This window comes from Peromyscus californicus, unplaced genomic scaffold, assembly GCF_007827085.1.
Source record: "Peromyscus californicus insignis strain IS unplaced genomic scaffold, ASM782708v3 Scaffold_24__1_contigs__length_46423439, whole genome shotgun sequence".
NCBI classification, from domain to species: Eukaryota; Metazoa; Chordata; class Mammalia; order Rodentia; family Cricetidae; genus Peromyscus; species Peromyscus californicus.
Genome location: NW_026294535.1, coordinates 37,096,240 through 37,112,612, shown reverse-complemented (window position 1 = coordinate 37,112,612; position 16,373 = coordinate 37,096,240). Strand labels below are relative to the sequence as shown.

Here is a 16,373-nt window from a genome sequence, read left to right as displayed (position 1 = left end):
TTTTGGCTTCAGCCTTTCAGGAAACCAGTTTGGCAAAACAGATGAGAAGTAAGTGCCCTTCCCGAGCTCTTCCAGGAGAACATAAATAAGGATTAGACCTCTACAGCGGGTTATCCCTGTTACAGAGAAGCATTTTAATAGCAAAAAAAAAAAAAAAAAAAAAAAAAAATCAAAGACGATGACGACTTTAGGAGAAAACTTTCGCGTTCAAAGGGAGACAAATAAAATGTACGGTTCCTGCTCAAGACAAAATATGATGCGATTTTTCAAAGAATGTGTGTGTGTGGTGTGTGTGTGTGTGTGTGTGTGTGTGTGTGTGTGTGTGTGTGTGTGTTGGGGGTGCTTGCATATATGTGTGTGCTTGTGTGTGTGTTGGGGTGCATGCATATGTGTGTGTGCATGTGTGCTTGTGTGTGTGTGTGCATGTGTGCTTGTGTGTATGTGTGTGTGTGTGTGTGTGTGTGTATTGGGGGTGCTTGCATATATGTGTGTGTGCTTGTGTGTGTGCTGGGGTGCATGCATATGTGTGTGCATGAGTGCTTGTGTGTGTGTGTGTTGGGGGTGCATGCATATGTGTGTGTGCATGTGTGCTTGTGTGTGTGCATGTGTGCTTGTGTGTGTGTGTGTGTGTGTGTGTTGGGGGGTGCATGCATGTGTGTGCAGATGTACGTAGAGGCCTGAGAAAAACCTCAAGTATTGTTCTACAGGCACCCGACACCTTTCTTTCTTTTCTTTTCTTTTTCCTTTCCTTTTTCTCTCTTCTTGAGACAGGGTTTCTCACTTGCCTGGAGCTGTTAAACAGGCTAGTCTGGGCTGGCTACTTGAATCTCACACCATCTCCCCACACACCCCAGCACTAAGTTTACAGACGTGTGCGAAGATGCCCAACAATTTTTAAACCTGGGCTCTGGGGATCGAACCCGCGTCCTCATGTTCTCAAGGCAACACTTTACAGAATGGAGTTACCTCCTCAGCCCTCAGACAAGACTTCCGGAGAATTCCCTGTGGCATGGGGGGAAATCCCCAGGCTACACGGTTAAGAAAGGAGGGTAGAAATGTATGCAGTCTTAAAACAACTATGGCAACAAAGACACAGCTACACACCCTGTGAGTGGCTGGATTACAAATGATTACATTTCCTTTTAGATGTCTCTGCATTTTTAAGTGTTCTACAACATACATGGGTTACATTTTATGAGAAAAACACCAAAAGTTATAAAAGACACAGAAAAGCAAGAAAGATAAATTGTAAGTAAAGAAAAAAAAATGTTTAGCCTTTTATCTGGAGGCGAAAGGAGGGAGAGAGAGAGAGAGAGAGAGAGAGAGAGAGAGAGAGAGAGAGAGAGAGAGAGTTTCTTATTGTTGCTTAGCTTATTTTAATTTTGTTCAAATCAAAATAGATTGTGCTGTCTGTGAGGCAAAGAGGTCAAGCCACTTATGGGAAAAGGTTTCTCTGTTAATTGCAGGAGAAACAGGTCTGCAAAAAGGATCCCTAGTTACACACGGCAGTTCCACTCACTGGCGGCTCTTGTCATGGAAAAGAACACAATTAATTTCGACACTAGTGAGAGTGTTCTTGTTGGCATGACTAGTGGTCACGGATTTATGGTTTAGAAAATGATTGGCCTGAAACTACAGAGACCAGGGTCCCTGGACTTTCCCATGAACGGCTAGTATCTTGGGAAAATCAGCTCCCATTTCCTCCTCCGTTGAAAAGCACAGGGTTAAAATAGGTGATCTCAGAAGCATTTCAAGTCCTTCGAGCTTGACTACTTTTGTCCATATTAATTTCATGTTAATGAAAGCAGCCTGCAAGTGAATTTGTGTAAACTATTTTCAGCAAGACCACCCACCGAATCAGCTGTGCTGGAATGCTGTTACCCGCAACAGCATTCTAGGTGCCGTATTGAATTAAAACAGAGCCCTTCATCTGGCGTTTAACATTTTCAAAACTGGTTTGTAAACCGGCAGGAAAATTAGCTGTGGGATTTGCGAAAAGCTTAGCTGCAAAACCTCTTGGTTGTTTGTTTGTTTAAGTCAAAGGCCGAATGAAGTCCAGTCGGAGATGGGAGGTGGGGACACAGCTAAACACAAACACACCGCAAATAACAGCGTTCAGTCCGCCTCCCATTGGGTGAGCATCAGTATCTTCTTCTCTTTAGGATGTAAAGGCCTCGAAGAAGGAAAGCTGGGCATCTGGGAAGGGGCAGGAATCCAAATGAGAAAAGCGAAAGAATGGACACATAACACATTTCCCAATAAGGAATAAGATCTTCATTTAATAAACACAGACACTATTCTAAAGCGAGAGCCAGCAAACTTTTTTTTTTTAAGGGACAGGTTGTAAGGTACGCTTCGGAGGCCACAGAAACATCTCTATTCCAGCCATTCAGCTGTCTTCATGGCACCAAAGGAGCCATAGCTCCCACACAAACAAATGGGGAGTAGCTACACACCGATAAAACTTTATTGACAAATGATAGACAGTCTCTATGTCTACGTTTGTTGGAATGTACATTTTCTATTCCTATTGCACCTAGTTAATGTTAGGAGATGAGAGTGAACAGGAAAGGGAAGAAATAAATAGTAACTGGTGGAGAGATGGAGGTGGGAAGGGAAGAGGGGGTGGGGAGACAGGGGTGGTGGTGTGACAAGGGCAGGGATTCGAACCCAGGGAGGAATGAAAGCATTACAGAGTCCAGTCCAGAAGGGAAGACAGCAAGGAGAGCCCAGGGGAACACAGAGAAAGACAGCAAGGAGGAGAGGCAACACAGGAACCAGAAACCTACTTCCATCATGGCCGCCGGGCCACAGGAAACGCGCTAGGGGCAATTTATAAAGATGCTGATAACTAAGTTTGGTGGCTTAAAAAAGTGTTTGACTTGCAGCTTTACATCTATATTCTTAAAGACAAAAAAAAGCAACGTAAGGGAAACGGACTGAAGTGGGGGGGAGGAAATTAAAGAGATATTTAACATGAAGTGAAAACAGAGGACCAAACAAGGGTAGGAATGGGTTAACAACCCAGAGTCAAAAAGCATAAACTAAACCGAAGTGATAAATGAAAAGTAGAGCCCAGCCTCGAGACCCTCAGTCTTGCTGGGGACTTTGACACCAGCTAAGACACAACCTGGGGGGACACAGAAGGTGTTCCCATCCCCCAGCAGGCCGCTCACTCCAGGCAAGCAACCAAGTCGAAGCCTGCGTGGCACCGTTTATGCTTTTCTGTTGAAGGACGGTGGTGGGCACCTAACCACAGGGCAGTGTCTTTGCCTCTTGGTCATACCTCCGTGCTTCCTTTCAACGAAGACTCAGAAAGGACCTCCAGACCTGCGGTTCTCAGGACAAAGCAAGGCCTCGCTTCCTTCCGATTTCTTGAACCCTCATAACCTGAGATGTGGGTGTGAGAAAGGAGAAGAAGACTCAGAGCCCTTGGGTAGAATTCTAGGTGAGCCATCCTCATTAAACGAGGGCCACGCTCCCCCTACCCTCCCTCTATTTCTTACTCCCGTGTTCTAGCATTCCTTCAGAGGTAATCCAGCCGCCTCTTTTCAGTACGTACCTGGCTTTTTGGTAACACTCACATCCAGAAAGTTCTTCTTTATATTTCACCCAAATCCTTTCTGCTACAGTCAAAAACCTGTCTCCTCCGTGGAGATCCAGAACAGCTGGTTCCCATTCTCTTCATGACAACTCTTCTTAAAGATTCATAGCCTTATAAAGAACTTTCACACCAAACTCACCTAAGGCACACAGCTCCCTTTTTAGGTTTCTCCCCAATAACATTCTCTTTACAGATGTCAATAACCAACTGCCCCGTACATAGACATCTGACACACTTCGCGGACACGTCTACACTCCGGAAAGACAACTGGCCCTATTTAATAACCCCAGGGAAGAGGGCACGAGGGTGTGTGTGTGCTTTGTACTGGAATTATTAAGTATCTGCTTTGTCTGAAGACACTGCTGATTTGAAGTTCGTGGTGGAACAAAGGATGAAGCAGTGTGTGTGTCTGAATAGAAAGTTACGGGAATGGCCAATCTCTGGCCAACTGCCTACGGTTCTGCTCCCGATCAGCAGCTCCTTGCGAGAGCCAAGAGAGGCATCTTAGATTCTTAACAAATCGCACCCCGTGTCGGACTCTTGATGAAATTTGTAACTGTCTTCTCCCCATCACACATCTCAAACTCTTTCTTCTTGAAGGATTTTTTTTTTTTTTTTTAAATCTGGAACCATACAAAAGCTCTTCAGCTGACTTTTAGGAGAAAACAACATGTGTTCATGAACATCTGTGCCTTTCCTGAGCGATTTTTTTTTCTCATTATTGTCAAGAGAAAAGAAGTTTAGTGGAATGTCTCTCCATAGGGGCACAAGGCTATAATACTCCCTGTTGATTACATATAAAAGACACAAAATATTAGTTTATTAAAAGCAGCTTCCACCACTGCCGTACAAAGCAATCCTCCGATGGAACGGATTTATGAAGTAACGGCTGAAAGGTATGCAGATCACAGGATCCATGACAAATGTACTTTATTACACGGATCAGAGATTCCATATGGACTTGCAGTTACTGTACAATGATACACAACACCCGACTAAGACCACTTACAGGTTTTGCTGATATTGAAAACTATAAAGACACACCACGAGGGGTGAGAAAGTGTTTCATAAGATAGCATGATGCCAAGTCAATCCATTGCTTTAGGAAAAGCTAATACGTATGCGCAGAATATATTAGAAAGCTATGCCATTCTTTAAATTAAAATTCGAAAGTCTTCACCCCATCCATTGTTTAAAGCAGATGTTTATAGTGCTTTTCCATACTTTAATTGGGAGCTTAGCTGAATGAGTACCAGATTTAACATTAACGAAATTATGGAGATTTCAGATTTTGTTGTTTTTCACTATAAAATACTGAAGTCTATAATCGTGGAGGGCCAAAAAACTGGAGAGAGCAAAGTAAGTATAAAATATGTTAAGCACAACTTTCTACATGGTATTTCTAGGCTTGAAGGTAACAGCTTTCAACCTGGAAGTCCAATGTTTTAATCCTTCAGCTACATTCCAACCGAGCAGTCACCTCAGCTGGCCATTTCATCCCCCAGCATCCTAGATACAGGCTCCTCTATAGATGGGATCAGCCTGTCTCCACAATTTTCCATTCTAGATATTCATTCTCTACTGAGGACAGCATTGCCCTTGAATCCGAGCTTGCATGACTTTGAATGTTTCCTCTCCAAACCACTCACTTGAAATGAGGTACAGAAGTAGGAACTTCTTAGCATTGTTTTACAGAGGTATTTAGCAGAATAAGCATTCTTTGAACGTTTTGCTTTTACTATGATCCTATCAACTGAGTCTTATTTGATATCACATTGTATTTCCCCTCTGCTTTAAAGTAAATGAAAAATAAAACTTTTGAGAATCGGAGAGCATGCACATGTGCACATAGGGGCACATGCCTGTGGGCATGAGCCGAGTCCAGTGGAGGACACTGGGAATCTTGTTCCATCATCCCCTTGGGATGGGTCTGTCATTGAACATAGAGCTAGGCTGGCAGCAGCAAGCCCCAGCAACCAAGCCACCTCTGGACCTGCCTCCCATAGCACCAGGATTATCGGCAGAAGACCATGCATGGCTTTTTATGTAGGTGCTAAGGATTTGAACTCAGGTCTTCAGGCTTCACAGCAAATGTTCTTACCTGAGGAGCCATCCTGAGTAATGTAAATTTTATGGTTCCTTTTATCAATGGAACTGGACCTGAAATGACCTCTGTGAGCCCCGCCAGGTCCTGGGGATGCAGGGTAGATTTTGATGTGGTGTAAGTACTTGGCAGTCCCCTGTCCTCTGCAAACATATGCTTATAAAAGTGGTTTGTGTCTGCTGCAATGAAGATTTTATATGCTAGAAAAACACGGGAAAAAATATGTGTGGCTAGCACGAGTTTGAATCACTCTGGCAATTTTCCTTCCCTAGAAAGATTAGTCAACAGCTTAGTATTTGCATTACATCTGGGCACTGCCTCCATCTGGCAATCCCTGGAGGTCTTTGGATGTTCTTTTCCAGTGTTTCTCTACCCTAAGCCTCTCATCCTCCTTTGCTTTCTCCTCCAGGACATTTCGAGTAGTTGAATCTAATCATTTATAGATTGTTAATTTCTCTTCTCCAACTCCTAACACTCATATCGTCCACACATGGATATAAATTCTGAAGACACCCAGTTTTTACTTCTTTTTGTTTGTTTTTGTTTTGTTTTTCAAGACAGGGTTTCTCTGTGTAATTTTGGTGCCTGTCCTGGATCTCGCTCTGTAGACCAGGCTGGCCTCGAACTCACAGAGATCCACCTGCCTCTGCCTCCTGAGTGCTGGGATTAAAGGCGTGCACCACCACTGCCCGGCTGACATTCAGTTTCTTTACAGTCACTGTGTATTTTAAGTAATATGTGCACTAATGAGGAAAAATGTGTATCTGCACTCATGTGACAGCAATCCAACAAAATATGGCCGACCTTCCGCCATGGTGGTCTCCACCTATAATCCCAGGACTCAGGAGACAGAGGCATTATTGCAAGTTTGAGGCCAGCTAGATTTTTGAGTACCAGAGTAGCCAGGGCTACATTACAAGATCTTGTCTCAAAAACAAACAAACAAAACCCCTGCTGAATGATCCACAAGAGCGTCCGCTGCCAGTCACGCTGCTTCTACTTAGCTGTCTGGTCACTAATAACCTTTGCCTGCACCTGCGTTTGGACCACTTGGCATATTCCTAATGAAGTGTTACTTAAAGAAATCCAGCCTGGCTTCCGCTTGGAGATTTGAGAAGGGTTCTATAAATCATTTTGTTACTAAAGCGTGTTTGTTATCTAACCCGAGCCTGCTTCAACCTGATCCCATCAGGGATTAAACCAAGTTACAAGTACTCTACCCCAAGATCACCGTTTCTCTCTGAGAAGATTTTTGGGCTCTTGAAAGGCAGAATCTCTGTTAGAATGCATTTTTGGAACAGCTGTCCCCGGGCCTCAGTTTCCTCGAGTATAGATAACATTAGCAGCATAATCATAGGTTTCTGAATTAGATGAGCTAATAATTTTAAATGTATATTTTTATTAGCCCTGTGTATATTTAATCTCTTTAAGAGCACATAGTGTCCATTGTGTTTCTAACAAGTCTCAGTCTAATCCAAGCAGTTTGTTGCTTGGCTTGAGCGCCCCCTGGTGGTTTTACAGCAACTCTCCCGAACGCATCAAAGACAAATTTGTAAAGAAAAGTTATTTACATAAAAGATTTAAAGAACTATTCTGTGCTTCTCCAAGCATTTGCCTTTAGAAATAAAGTGACAAAGAACTGATCACACCCCTGAACTGATTTTGGAATTCTATTCTAGATTTCCTGCCAAAATCTGAGATAGACGCGTCCTGCAGCTACATAATCCAGAACTCGAGGTTGTGATCAACTCCCAAGTGTAGAAGGTACTAATTTCTCCACAGCAGCTGCTTTTTCCAGAAGCCATGAGGCCATGACATACTAGCACATGACTCCCAAGCATTTTGGGTAGTGATTTTGGTAAACTGAGGCTGGGGGAAGAGGACGGTCTCAACTGGCGTTTTTTTCAACTGCTTTCATATCACTTCTTTTAAAGATGAGGTAACCTGTGCCCATTCATTTGCATAGGTTGGCCCCAGGTCACAAGCCTTCTGATGAGTGGCCTGGTCACTGACCTTGGCCTACACATGGGAACCTTCTTATGTCTCCCTAGTTCCAGGGCACATGCTCTTGGGCCTGGCTTTTTATGTGGGTGCTGGGAATCCAAACTGGGGTTCTTAATGCTTTTAGTAAACCTTGGCCAATGGAGCCATCCCCCAGTCTCTAACTTGTAAGTTAAAACTGGAGTGACCAAGTGTCACAACCCACTGTAGGTGAACAACCTAACATCACGGAAAGGCCCTGGATGGGAGCTCTCCTCAAATTTGAGGTTGTGAGCTACAGGAAAAATATGTATAGATTTCTGGAAGTGATGTCTTCAACTTCAGCAAGCCAAGGATGCTGCTGAAACTAAATGAAAACCAAGGGTGTAACATTAACCTAGACAGTGCCCGTGATGAAAGAGGGCAAATAACTCAGTGTCAGGAGCTAATGTCTGCAGCATTTTATCTCATGCACTTATGTATCTATTCCCCCCCCCCACACACACACACACATTGTCACAACTACAGCAACAAGGAACGCTTGAACACTCTCCACCTTCCAATCCCTTTTCTTTCCACCTGTCAATACTGGGATCACACCCAGAGCTTTGCACACGCTGGAGATGAGTGTTCTACTACTGAGCTACATCCACAGCCTGTTCTTGCCACCTTCAGAAAAATGTATTTTATTTTGAAATGATTCACTAACTTTCTGATGAACTATTAAGTTGAGGAGGACCTATTATACTAATTTTAAACATCGCCGGGCGGTGGTGGTGCACCCCTTTAAATCCCAGCACTCGGGAGGCAGAGCCAGGCGGATCTCTGTGAGTTCGAGGCCAGCCTGGGCTACAGAGTGAGATCCAGGAAAGGCGCAAAGCTACACAGAGAAACCCTGTCTCAAAAAAACAAAAAACAAAAAACAAAAAAATTGAAACATCCAGCATTACCTTGTAGCTTACTTGCTTAGCGCTTGGTTAATTCTAGGCCCGGTGGTATACTCGGCAGTCTCGGGGCCAAGTAATCCTAATCTAACACCCTCTTCTTTTTCCCCACATGAAGTGAATGTTTTTCCTGAGCAGGTGCACAGCTCTCAGCATTCCTAATGTTCGCCAAGTTCCAGGTTTTACTCAACACACAGTGGTGAATCTGACTGGAATGAAATTTCAGATGGAATGCTAAATTTAGATTAAATTTAAATGATTGAAATTAACAAAGTATGCTGAGACAGATTCAACTCATCTTATTGGCACGTAAGGAGTCAAGAGTAGTCATGCTAATTAATGCCAGCTCTCTTCATAAAACAATACTAACACTAAGCTAGTTAATACTTATATTTATATATGGACCATTTCCCAAATGGATGGATGAATATATATCATACACCCAGAAATATTGATTCTGAATAACATACTCTGAGAAATGCTGCACTTCATTGTTTTAAGCTACATGATATAAAACTGAACTACACCGCCTGGTGGTAGTGTTACACACCTTTAATCCCAGCACTTGGGAAGCAGAGGCAGGTAGATCCCTGCCTGAGTTCAAGGCCAGCCTGGTCTAGACATAGTTCTAGGCCAGCCCAGGCTACACAGAGAAACCCTGTCTCATAAAACCAAAACAAGAAAAAAACAAAAAACAAAACCTGAAGAACATTTGTTTTCAGAAAAAAAACCCATGATGTTTTAATTACCTAAAAAGCACAGTAATCTGTACATGTTATAGTCCACCTAAATTAAAGACGTCTGCGCTTCTCAGTAACTAGAAACCTTAAAGATACATAAAGGAAAATGTCAAACTGTAAGTGCTACACACAAACTACCTTTTATTATGAATTACAAAAATAGAAACTCCAAGTAAGTACTACTTGTAAGATCCACTGACGTCCTTTTCCTCAAGACTTCTTTTTTAGTTATTATTGTGTGGGGGAGCTTGTGCACATGGTGCAGGTGCCAGTGGGGGCCAGAAGAGGGTGGATCCCCTGGAGCTGGTTGAGCCCCCACTTAACACAGAGCAGGAGTCCTCTGCAAGGGTGCTATGTGGTCTTAACTGCTGAGCCATTTCTTCAGCCCCTTGATACCCTGTTTTAAAATATGACACTATACTAGCTTTCTGTCCACATTTTGTTTGTAGAAGCATGTTTAATCTGAGGCATTGATTATAATTGCCATTTTGTAAAACCAAATAATTATAACCACAGTAATGCTCACAAGATTGCGATGTCTGATAATACTCACATATCAGGCAGCATCCAATTTTCTTTCATCACGGAAGGTAATTTATTCAAGTTCCCAAAACAAATCAATTATTCTGGATTTGAATTACAGATATAAGACCAAACTAAAATATGAAAACAAATCGCTTCCATTTAGTGAGAGCTGAAATCAGTGAAGACATTCCTAACAACTGAACTTCTTTCCCATGAACACTTTCCAGTTTTTCTTTTTTTTTTTTTTTTTTTGTGATTTTTTGAGACAAGGTTTCTCTGTGTAACAGTCCAGGCTGTCCTGGCACCTGCTTTGCAGACCAGGCTGGCCTCGAACTCACGGAGCTCTGCCTGTCTGCCTCCTGCGGGCTGGGATTAAAGGCACGTGCACCACCACTTTCCAGTTCTCAAGGGTCTACCAGGCCAGGCCCTTCGCTGCCTTGGCTCTGCTTTTCCCCCGTTTTTTCTCTCTCTTTGCCTTCAGTCTTTTCCTCTGCCTCTGGTTCATCCACACTGGGTACTGTCCATGCTGGTCTAGAAGGGTCTTCTTGTTTCTCTTCAGTTCAGTCTCCATTTTTGTGTCTTCTAAATGAAAAACAATAATAAAATGAAAAGCTATTAACTTTCATACATGAAAAACAACCCCGTGAAAGCACATGAATGAAGAAGGAACATCAGAACTACAGGTAGTCTGATGTCAAAAAAGGGAAAACATTCTTTTATAGCATCCCTTGACTCCTTACAGCAAAGTCAAACACAATCAACCCCTGCTGCTGCACATTCCTGAGTCCACTTGTGCGTGCATGTACGTAGAGGGGCCCATGGAGGAAAGGAGTGTGGGAGTGTGTGCTGTCAGGGCCCCTGGAGCTGAAGTCACAGTCAGTTGTGAACGCCTGACATAGGAGCTGGGAACTGAACTCCGCAAGAGCTCCAAACACCGAGCTATCTCTTCAGCCCTGAAAGTTACATTTTAAGCAAGCAAGTGAGAGAACCTGACTTGTATTTTAAAAAGATCAAGATGCTGACAGAGAAGACAGGAGGAAGAGCAGAGAGGGAACTAAAAAGCTAGTACCAAGGAATGGGCAAGAACTGCTGGCCACGCAGTTTGGGTATAACGAGTAATGCTGTGGATAATCCTTTTGTACACTGTAAAGATTTGTCACTCGAATTGGTTTAATAAAGCACTGACTGGCCAGTAGGAAAGCAGGAAGTATAGGCAGGTGATCAAACTAAGGATGATGGGAAGGGCGGAGTCAGGAGTTGCCAGCCAGACGCAGATGGAGCAAGAAATGAAAAGTGCCATGCTAATAAAGGTATTGCCATGTGCAGAGTGTAAATAAGAAATATGGGCTAACTTAAAATGCAAGAGCTAGTCAGTAATAAGCCCAAGCTATCGGCTGATCATTTATAATTCATATAAGCCTGTGTGTTTATTTGGGACTGGGCAGTTGGGATAGGAAACATCTGATTACAAAGGGATGCTTTGGTTTAGACATGGGATAAAGGAATGAGAGATGACTGCATTTCTTGGTCTAAGAAACTGGGTAGGCAGCTGCAAGAGGGACATGAAGAGAAGCATAGACTTGAGTGTAGATGAGTCAAGCTTTACTGATTGGTATATAACTAAATAGGAAGACTCCCCTCACCTCCACTGCTATTCCCACTTCTGAAATATTACAAAAATGAGACACATTTTCCAGGCAGAAAATGAGAGGATTCTTCTCTACAATCTCAATGGTTCCTCCACCACCTGGGCTTCTAACCATTTCAATGCCTCATTTAAATGTCAACAACTCACCAAGCATTTGAGAAAACAGAGGAGCATGGAAGGAAACAAGTATGAAAGCAAGGAGGTGAGAAGTTAAAAAAAATAAACAATGCTCAAACTGCTGTTCAAATTTCGGAAGCAAACAATACCCCCAATGAGATAAAAATAAATCCCCAATAAGAACAGGAAGCGGTAAGAAAAGAAATAGTCAAAGTTAAAAATATAGCATTTCGCCGGGCGGTGGTGGCGCACGCCTTTAATCCCAGCACTTGGGAGGCAGAGGTAGGCGGATCTTTGTGAGTTCAAGGCCAGCCTGGTCTAGATGAGCGAGATCCAGGAAAGGTGTAAAGCTGCACAGAGAAACCCTGTCTCGAAAAACCTAAAAAAAAAAAAAAAAAAAAAAAATAGCATTTCGGAAGCAGGAAAATGTAACAGCATACTAAGATCCTCCAAGAGGAAATTAAGGAAGTAGAGAGAACACACCAGAGAGAAGAGTAAAGGATCACTCAAGACTCAGGAGTGTATGGACACCTGATGCCCAAATTTATAAAGAATGCTTAGACCCCATACAGACAAAATATAAAAACACACAAGACTTAAATTGTGATAAAATATTTCATACATATGGTGGCAATAATAAGATCCTGGAAAATAAGTCCATACATGGCTAGGAGGAATATAAAATGGTTTGGCTGGTGTAGAAAGTAAGAATTACTGTGACCTAGCATTCTATTTGTAACTTCATACTCCAAAGCACTGAAAACAGGTATTTAAAAAAACTTGGACACTAAGGTTTACTAGATCATAGAAGCATAAAAGTGACCCAGATGCCAACTAACAACAGGGAAATAAAATGTGGTATACACAACAAACAGTCTTTAAAAGGAAGTACTAATATATGTTAAAACATGAAATTAAAAGGTATGATATTACGTTAGAAAAGATCACACATTCTATGACTCCATTTACATGCCATAGATTTCCTCAAAGAGGAAATCCACAGAGACAGAAGATCCTTACGGCTGTCAGTCTTGGGGCTGGAAGAAGAGACAGAGAAACCACTAACTGGGTGCAGTGCTTCCTTTTAGAGGGAGGAGAATGTTTTGGAACCAGAGGTGTGGTAGTGAAACATCACGATTGTACTCAAATGCCACCACCACCACACACACAGAAACGGTCACCGTCACGTCAGATTACAACAGTGAAAAGAGCTGATGAGCAGAGTGACCCTGTGACGAAAGGACACTGATGGCCAGAGCACGTGCTTCGATCTCCCAAGGGCAGCCGAAACCAAGGGACTGACAGAAACAGAGCAAAGAGGCTTTCCTCTGGGAGAATGGGGTGCTGACATCTAGGGTAAGAAGTGGTAAGAACACTGTTCTCCTTGGCCCTGAGACATAATTACAGGTCTGTCTTTAAGAGTGGCCATTGTGAGTGCTTCATTTAGCCTTTTCTTCACTGAGACCGGCATTATATGTAGCCTCCAAATTTAAACCATGACTAATAATACACAGAGGTCTCTAAAATACATCCACAAAAAGTAGGATTCTGTGATTTTCCAGGGTACTAATACAAGTTCTTAGGATTCACAGAATGAGAATGGGGTCTTTCGAGGAATAAAGTAAGAGCTGCTTTCTCACCTGCCCAGATCCTGACCGACCTTCCAAGCTCTAAGCTTGTTCTTACAGTACTGTCAGTTCCTGGGGCATTCAGGCTGCTACACCATTGCTGAGGATCCACTAAATAACCCAGACATCCTTATTCCCAAACACTGACTTTAAAACAGTTCAGCACGGAATCTCCAATAGAAATATAAGCTTTCAAAGAATAAAGATGTGAACATAACAGGTATGTTAGATGTATATAAAGTGAGGACATGACTACTCCAAGGTATGCTTGAAAATAAATTTTTTATTGTAGATATGAGGCGGAGTACAGCCAGAAGAATTTGGAAAAATCCAGAGCAGGGAGAGAAACAAAGTAGTAGATTAAATATGGCCAGTAGACTGAACCAGGACATGAGAGGAAAGGGGTAGGGGTGGGGTGAGGGGCGTAGAGCGAGAGAAGAACAGAAAGAGAGGGGGAGCAGGTGGAGAGAGAGAGAGAGAGAGAGAGAGAGAGAGAGAGAGAGAGAGAGAGAGAGAGAGAGAGAGAGAGAGAATGGTTGAAATGGCAGGATTATACAGGAATGAGAAGCTGAGAAGCTGGGGATAGGGAAACCCTTGAGGTGAAGTTTAAGCGAGAGGGAGGGATGAGGAGAGCTGAGAGGAGTCAGGATGCCAGCCAACACTTTGTTATCTAATAGGCACCACAGTCAGCCATTTGTCCCCAGTTTCTTTTAGATCTGACAGATACTAGGGACAAGAAGAGATGGAAAGAAGATAGCTATTAAAAAAAAAAAAGGTCCTAAGAGAAAGCGGATTCACTTTCTCATTATGTAAATAAAGCACGTGCGCTCACCCTTTTCATCGTCCACCGTACACTGCATTTTCCCCTGGCACTGTTTGGGGACCACCACAGTTGCTATGTCCTCAACATCCTTCATCAGAGCATCACCGTCAACTCTGAGAATACTTTTAAGTCTGCTGAGCTCCCGTGGGGCATTCTTCTTTCTCTTCTCTGCCCGCATCTTCCGTTTCCACTTACTCCGTAAGCTTTTAGCCATTCTTTACCTGGCGGCCAACAAAAACAAACAAAGAAGAAAGTTTACTATTTACACCCTTGAATATCAAGGAAATGGCCGGGCAGCGATCTCCTCGGTATCGGAACAAATGGAAAATAACCTACGATGTCTTCTATAAGTGAGGATCAACACAGAGCACACGGTGACTAAAAAATACACGACTGCCAAGCCCCGATAGGCCAGTGACAAATTATAAATCAATCCATTCTCAAAGCTGCTTAGTAGATACCAAAGTTAATAAACGGCCTTAAAACTACCTACTGCTCTTCTACCTTGCTCCAGCTCCCGGTCTTAACTCCTTCACAAAGTGTTTTGTGTGAACTTTTAAAAGTTAGAGCATAGCTTTCTGCCTTTTAAAGGATTCTTCCTTGTTGTTGTTTTTCGAGACAGGGTTTCTCTTGCTAGGTCTCAAACTCACAGAGATCCGCCTGCCTCTGCCTCCCGGGTGCTGGGATTAAGGATATGGGCCGCCGCCACCGCCCGGGCTTTTTAAAAATTCTTTAATGACATGGAGTATTCAGGCATTCGGAGTTCACCCGGCTACTCCCGCGCCTCCTTCCACTCTGACCTCACCCTCTCCAGAGGAGCCTGCATAAAGCCCACACCACGCCCACGTTCGTACCCTGGCATTCACGGTGCTGCGCCTGGAAATGGCTCTCCTCAAGGCTTGCTCTTCTCAGGCCCTCAGACTCTTGTGTCACCCCCCGCCCTCCTACGTGCAGTTTCCACCCGGGGCTACCGTCACCCTCGGCGGACTGCAGGGTTAAGCGGCCCTTACTCGCCGCTGGCTCCCCCGGGGACCGCGGCTCTGCAGACAGGGCAGGCTGCGTGCACCGGGGGATGGCTCGGTTGAGCCTCCTCTGACCGCCAGCAATCGCCGGTGGTCGAACGAGACCCGCACGTGGAGCGTGGCGGCAACCCACGGGGCGAGCCCCAGCCGGCCAGCCACAACCCCGGGGAGGGGGCAAGCGAGCTGGCGCCGCCGTGACGATCCCGAGGCTCGCCCTCCCGAACCCCGCACCGCCAGGCCGAGGCCAGGGGCCGCAGCGGAGCTAGGGGCCGAGGCCAGTCCTCCACGCCGCAGAACTACGCCCGAGACCCACGCGACTCACCTGAGAAACACGACTGACCGCGCACTCCACGCGTACGACGCCCACCGGAAGCCCCCGCACTTCCGCCTTCCGGTCGGAGCCGGCGCGCAGCATGCCGGGAATCCCGGGAGGCGTGGTCTTCGGAAGCCCGGCCACCCGAAGAGCTGTGATGGTCTCCTGCCGAGGAGAGGTTGTGTTCGGGAAAAAGCAGAAGGGGTTTCCTGTCGGGAGTGACGAGTTATAAATCAAGCCATTCTCAAAGCCGCGGACCGGGCCAAGCCCGGCGGCTGGGGGCCCTGCCTGGGACAACCTCACGGACACGGGATACCCAAGGGAATTGCTCAGCGTCCACCATCCTAGACTAGCCCTTAATGAGGTTTTTTTAGTTGCAGCCTAGAAAAGTTCCCATTCCGCTGAGGATCCCAGGATGTGCGCGGATGTGGGAGTATACCAAAGTGTACGACTTAAATATGTCAAATTTACTGCGTGCCAATTATAATTCAAAGCTGTCACCCGACGCAGAAAATAATCCTCCCCTATCCCGAAGAATTTAAAGGGTAAAACGATCTATGTCTTTATCCAGTGTTGACCTGTCCAAACCATTACACTCCTGAGAGAAAACCAAAACTAGGATGACTGAGGTTACACAAATGTATGGTTTTGCAAATGCATCTAATTGCACAGGCCATGGGGATATACAGGTCTCTTAACATTTGTGAAAGATAGGGGTGGATAGTGTCCTAGGGCCTAGACAGTACCTCATTCATTGATCTCCAGTAGGTGATTAGGCAACACATGTCAACTACCCAGTACTATCTGTAAGCAGTGTTTTATACAGATTACAGCACACAGCAAAACCACAGAACTGTCTTTAAGGGTTTATTTGAAGGGGGGGGGGGGAGTATGAGTGTTTTGTCTGATATAAATATGTGTCTTA

General features: G+C 44.3%; 1 protein-coding gene across 2 annotated transcripts; it reads right to left on the bottom strand.

Moving 5' to 3' along the window:
• Nucleotides 1–4,517: 4,517 nt before the first annotated feature.
• Llph (LLP homolog, long-term synaptic facilitation factor) lies at nt 4,518–15,557 on the bottom strand. 2 transcript variants are annotated; one of them, XM_052753465.1, is made up of 3 exons: nt 15,458–15,557; nt 14,123–14,334; nt 4,518–10,479 (listed from the first exon to the last, which is right to left on the bottom strand). In XM_052753465.1, exons 2-3 carry the CDS (start codon nt 14,325–14,327, stop codon nt 10,310–10,312), a joined length of 375 nt encoding a protein of 124 aa, XP_052609425.1. In that variant the 5' UTR covers nt 14,328–14,334; nt 15,458–15,557; the 3' UTR covers nt 4,518–10,309. The 2 variants fall into 2 exon arrangements, with proteins under 2 accessions (XP_052609425.1, XP_052609426.1); XM_052753466.1 differs by lacking the exon at nt 15,458–15,557 and adding an exon at nt 14,968–15,428.
• Nucleotides 15,558–16,373: the final 816 nt, after the last annotated feature.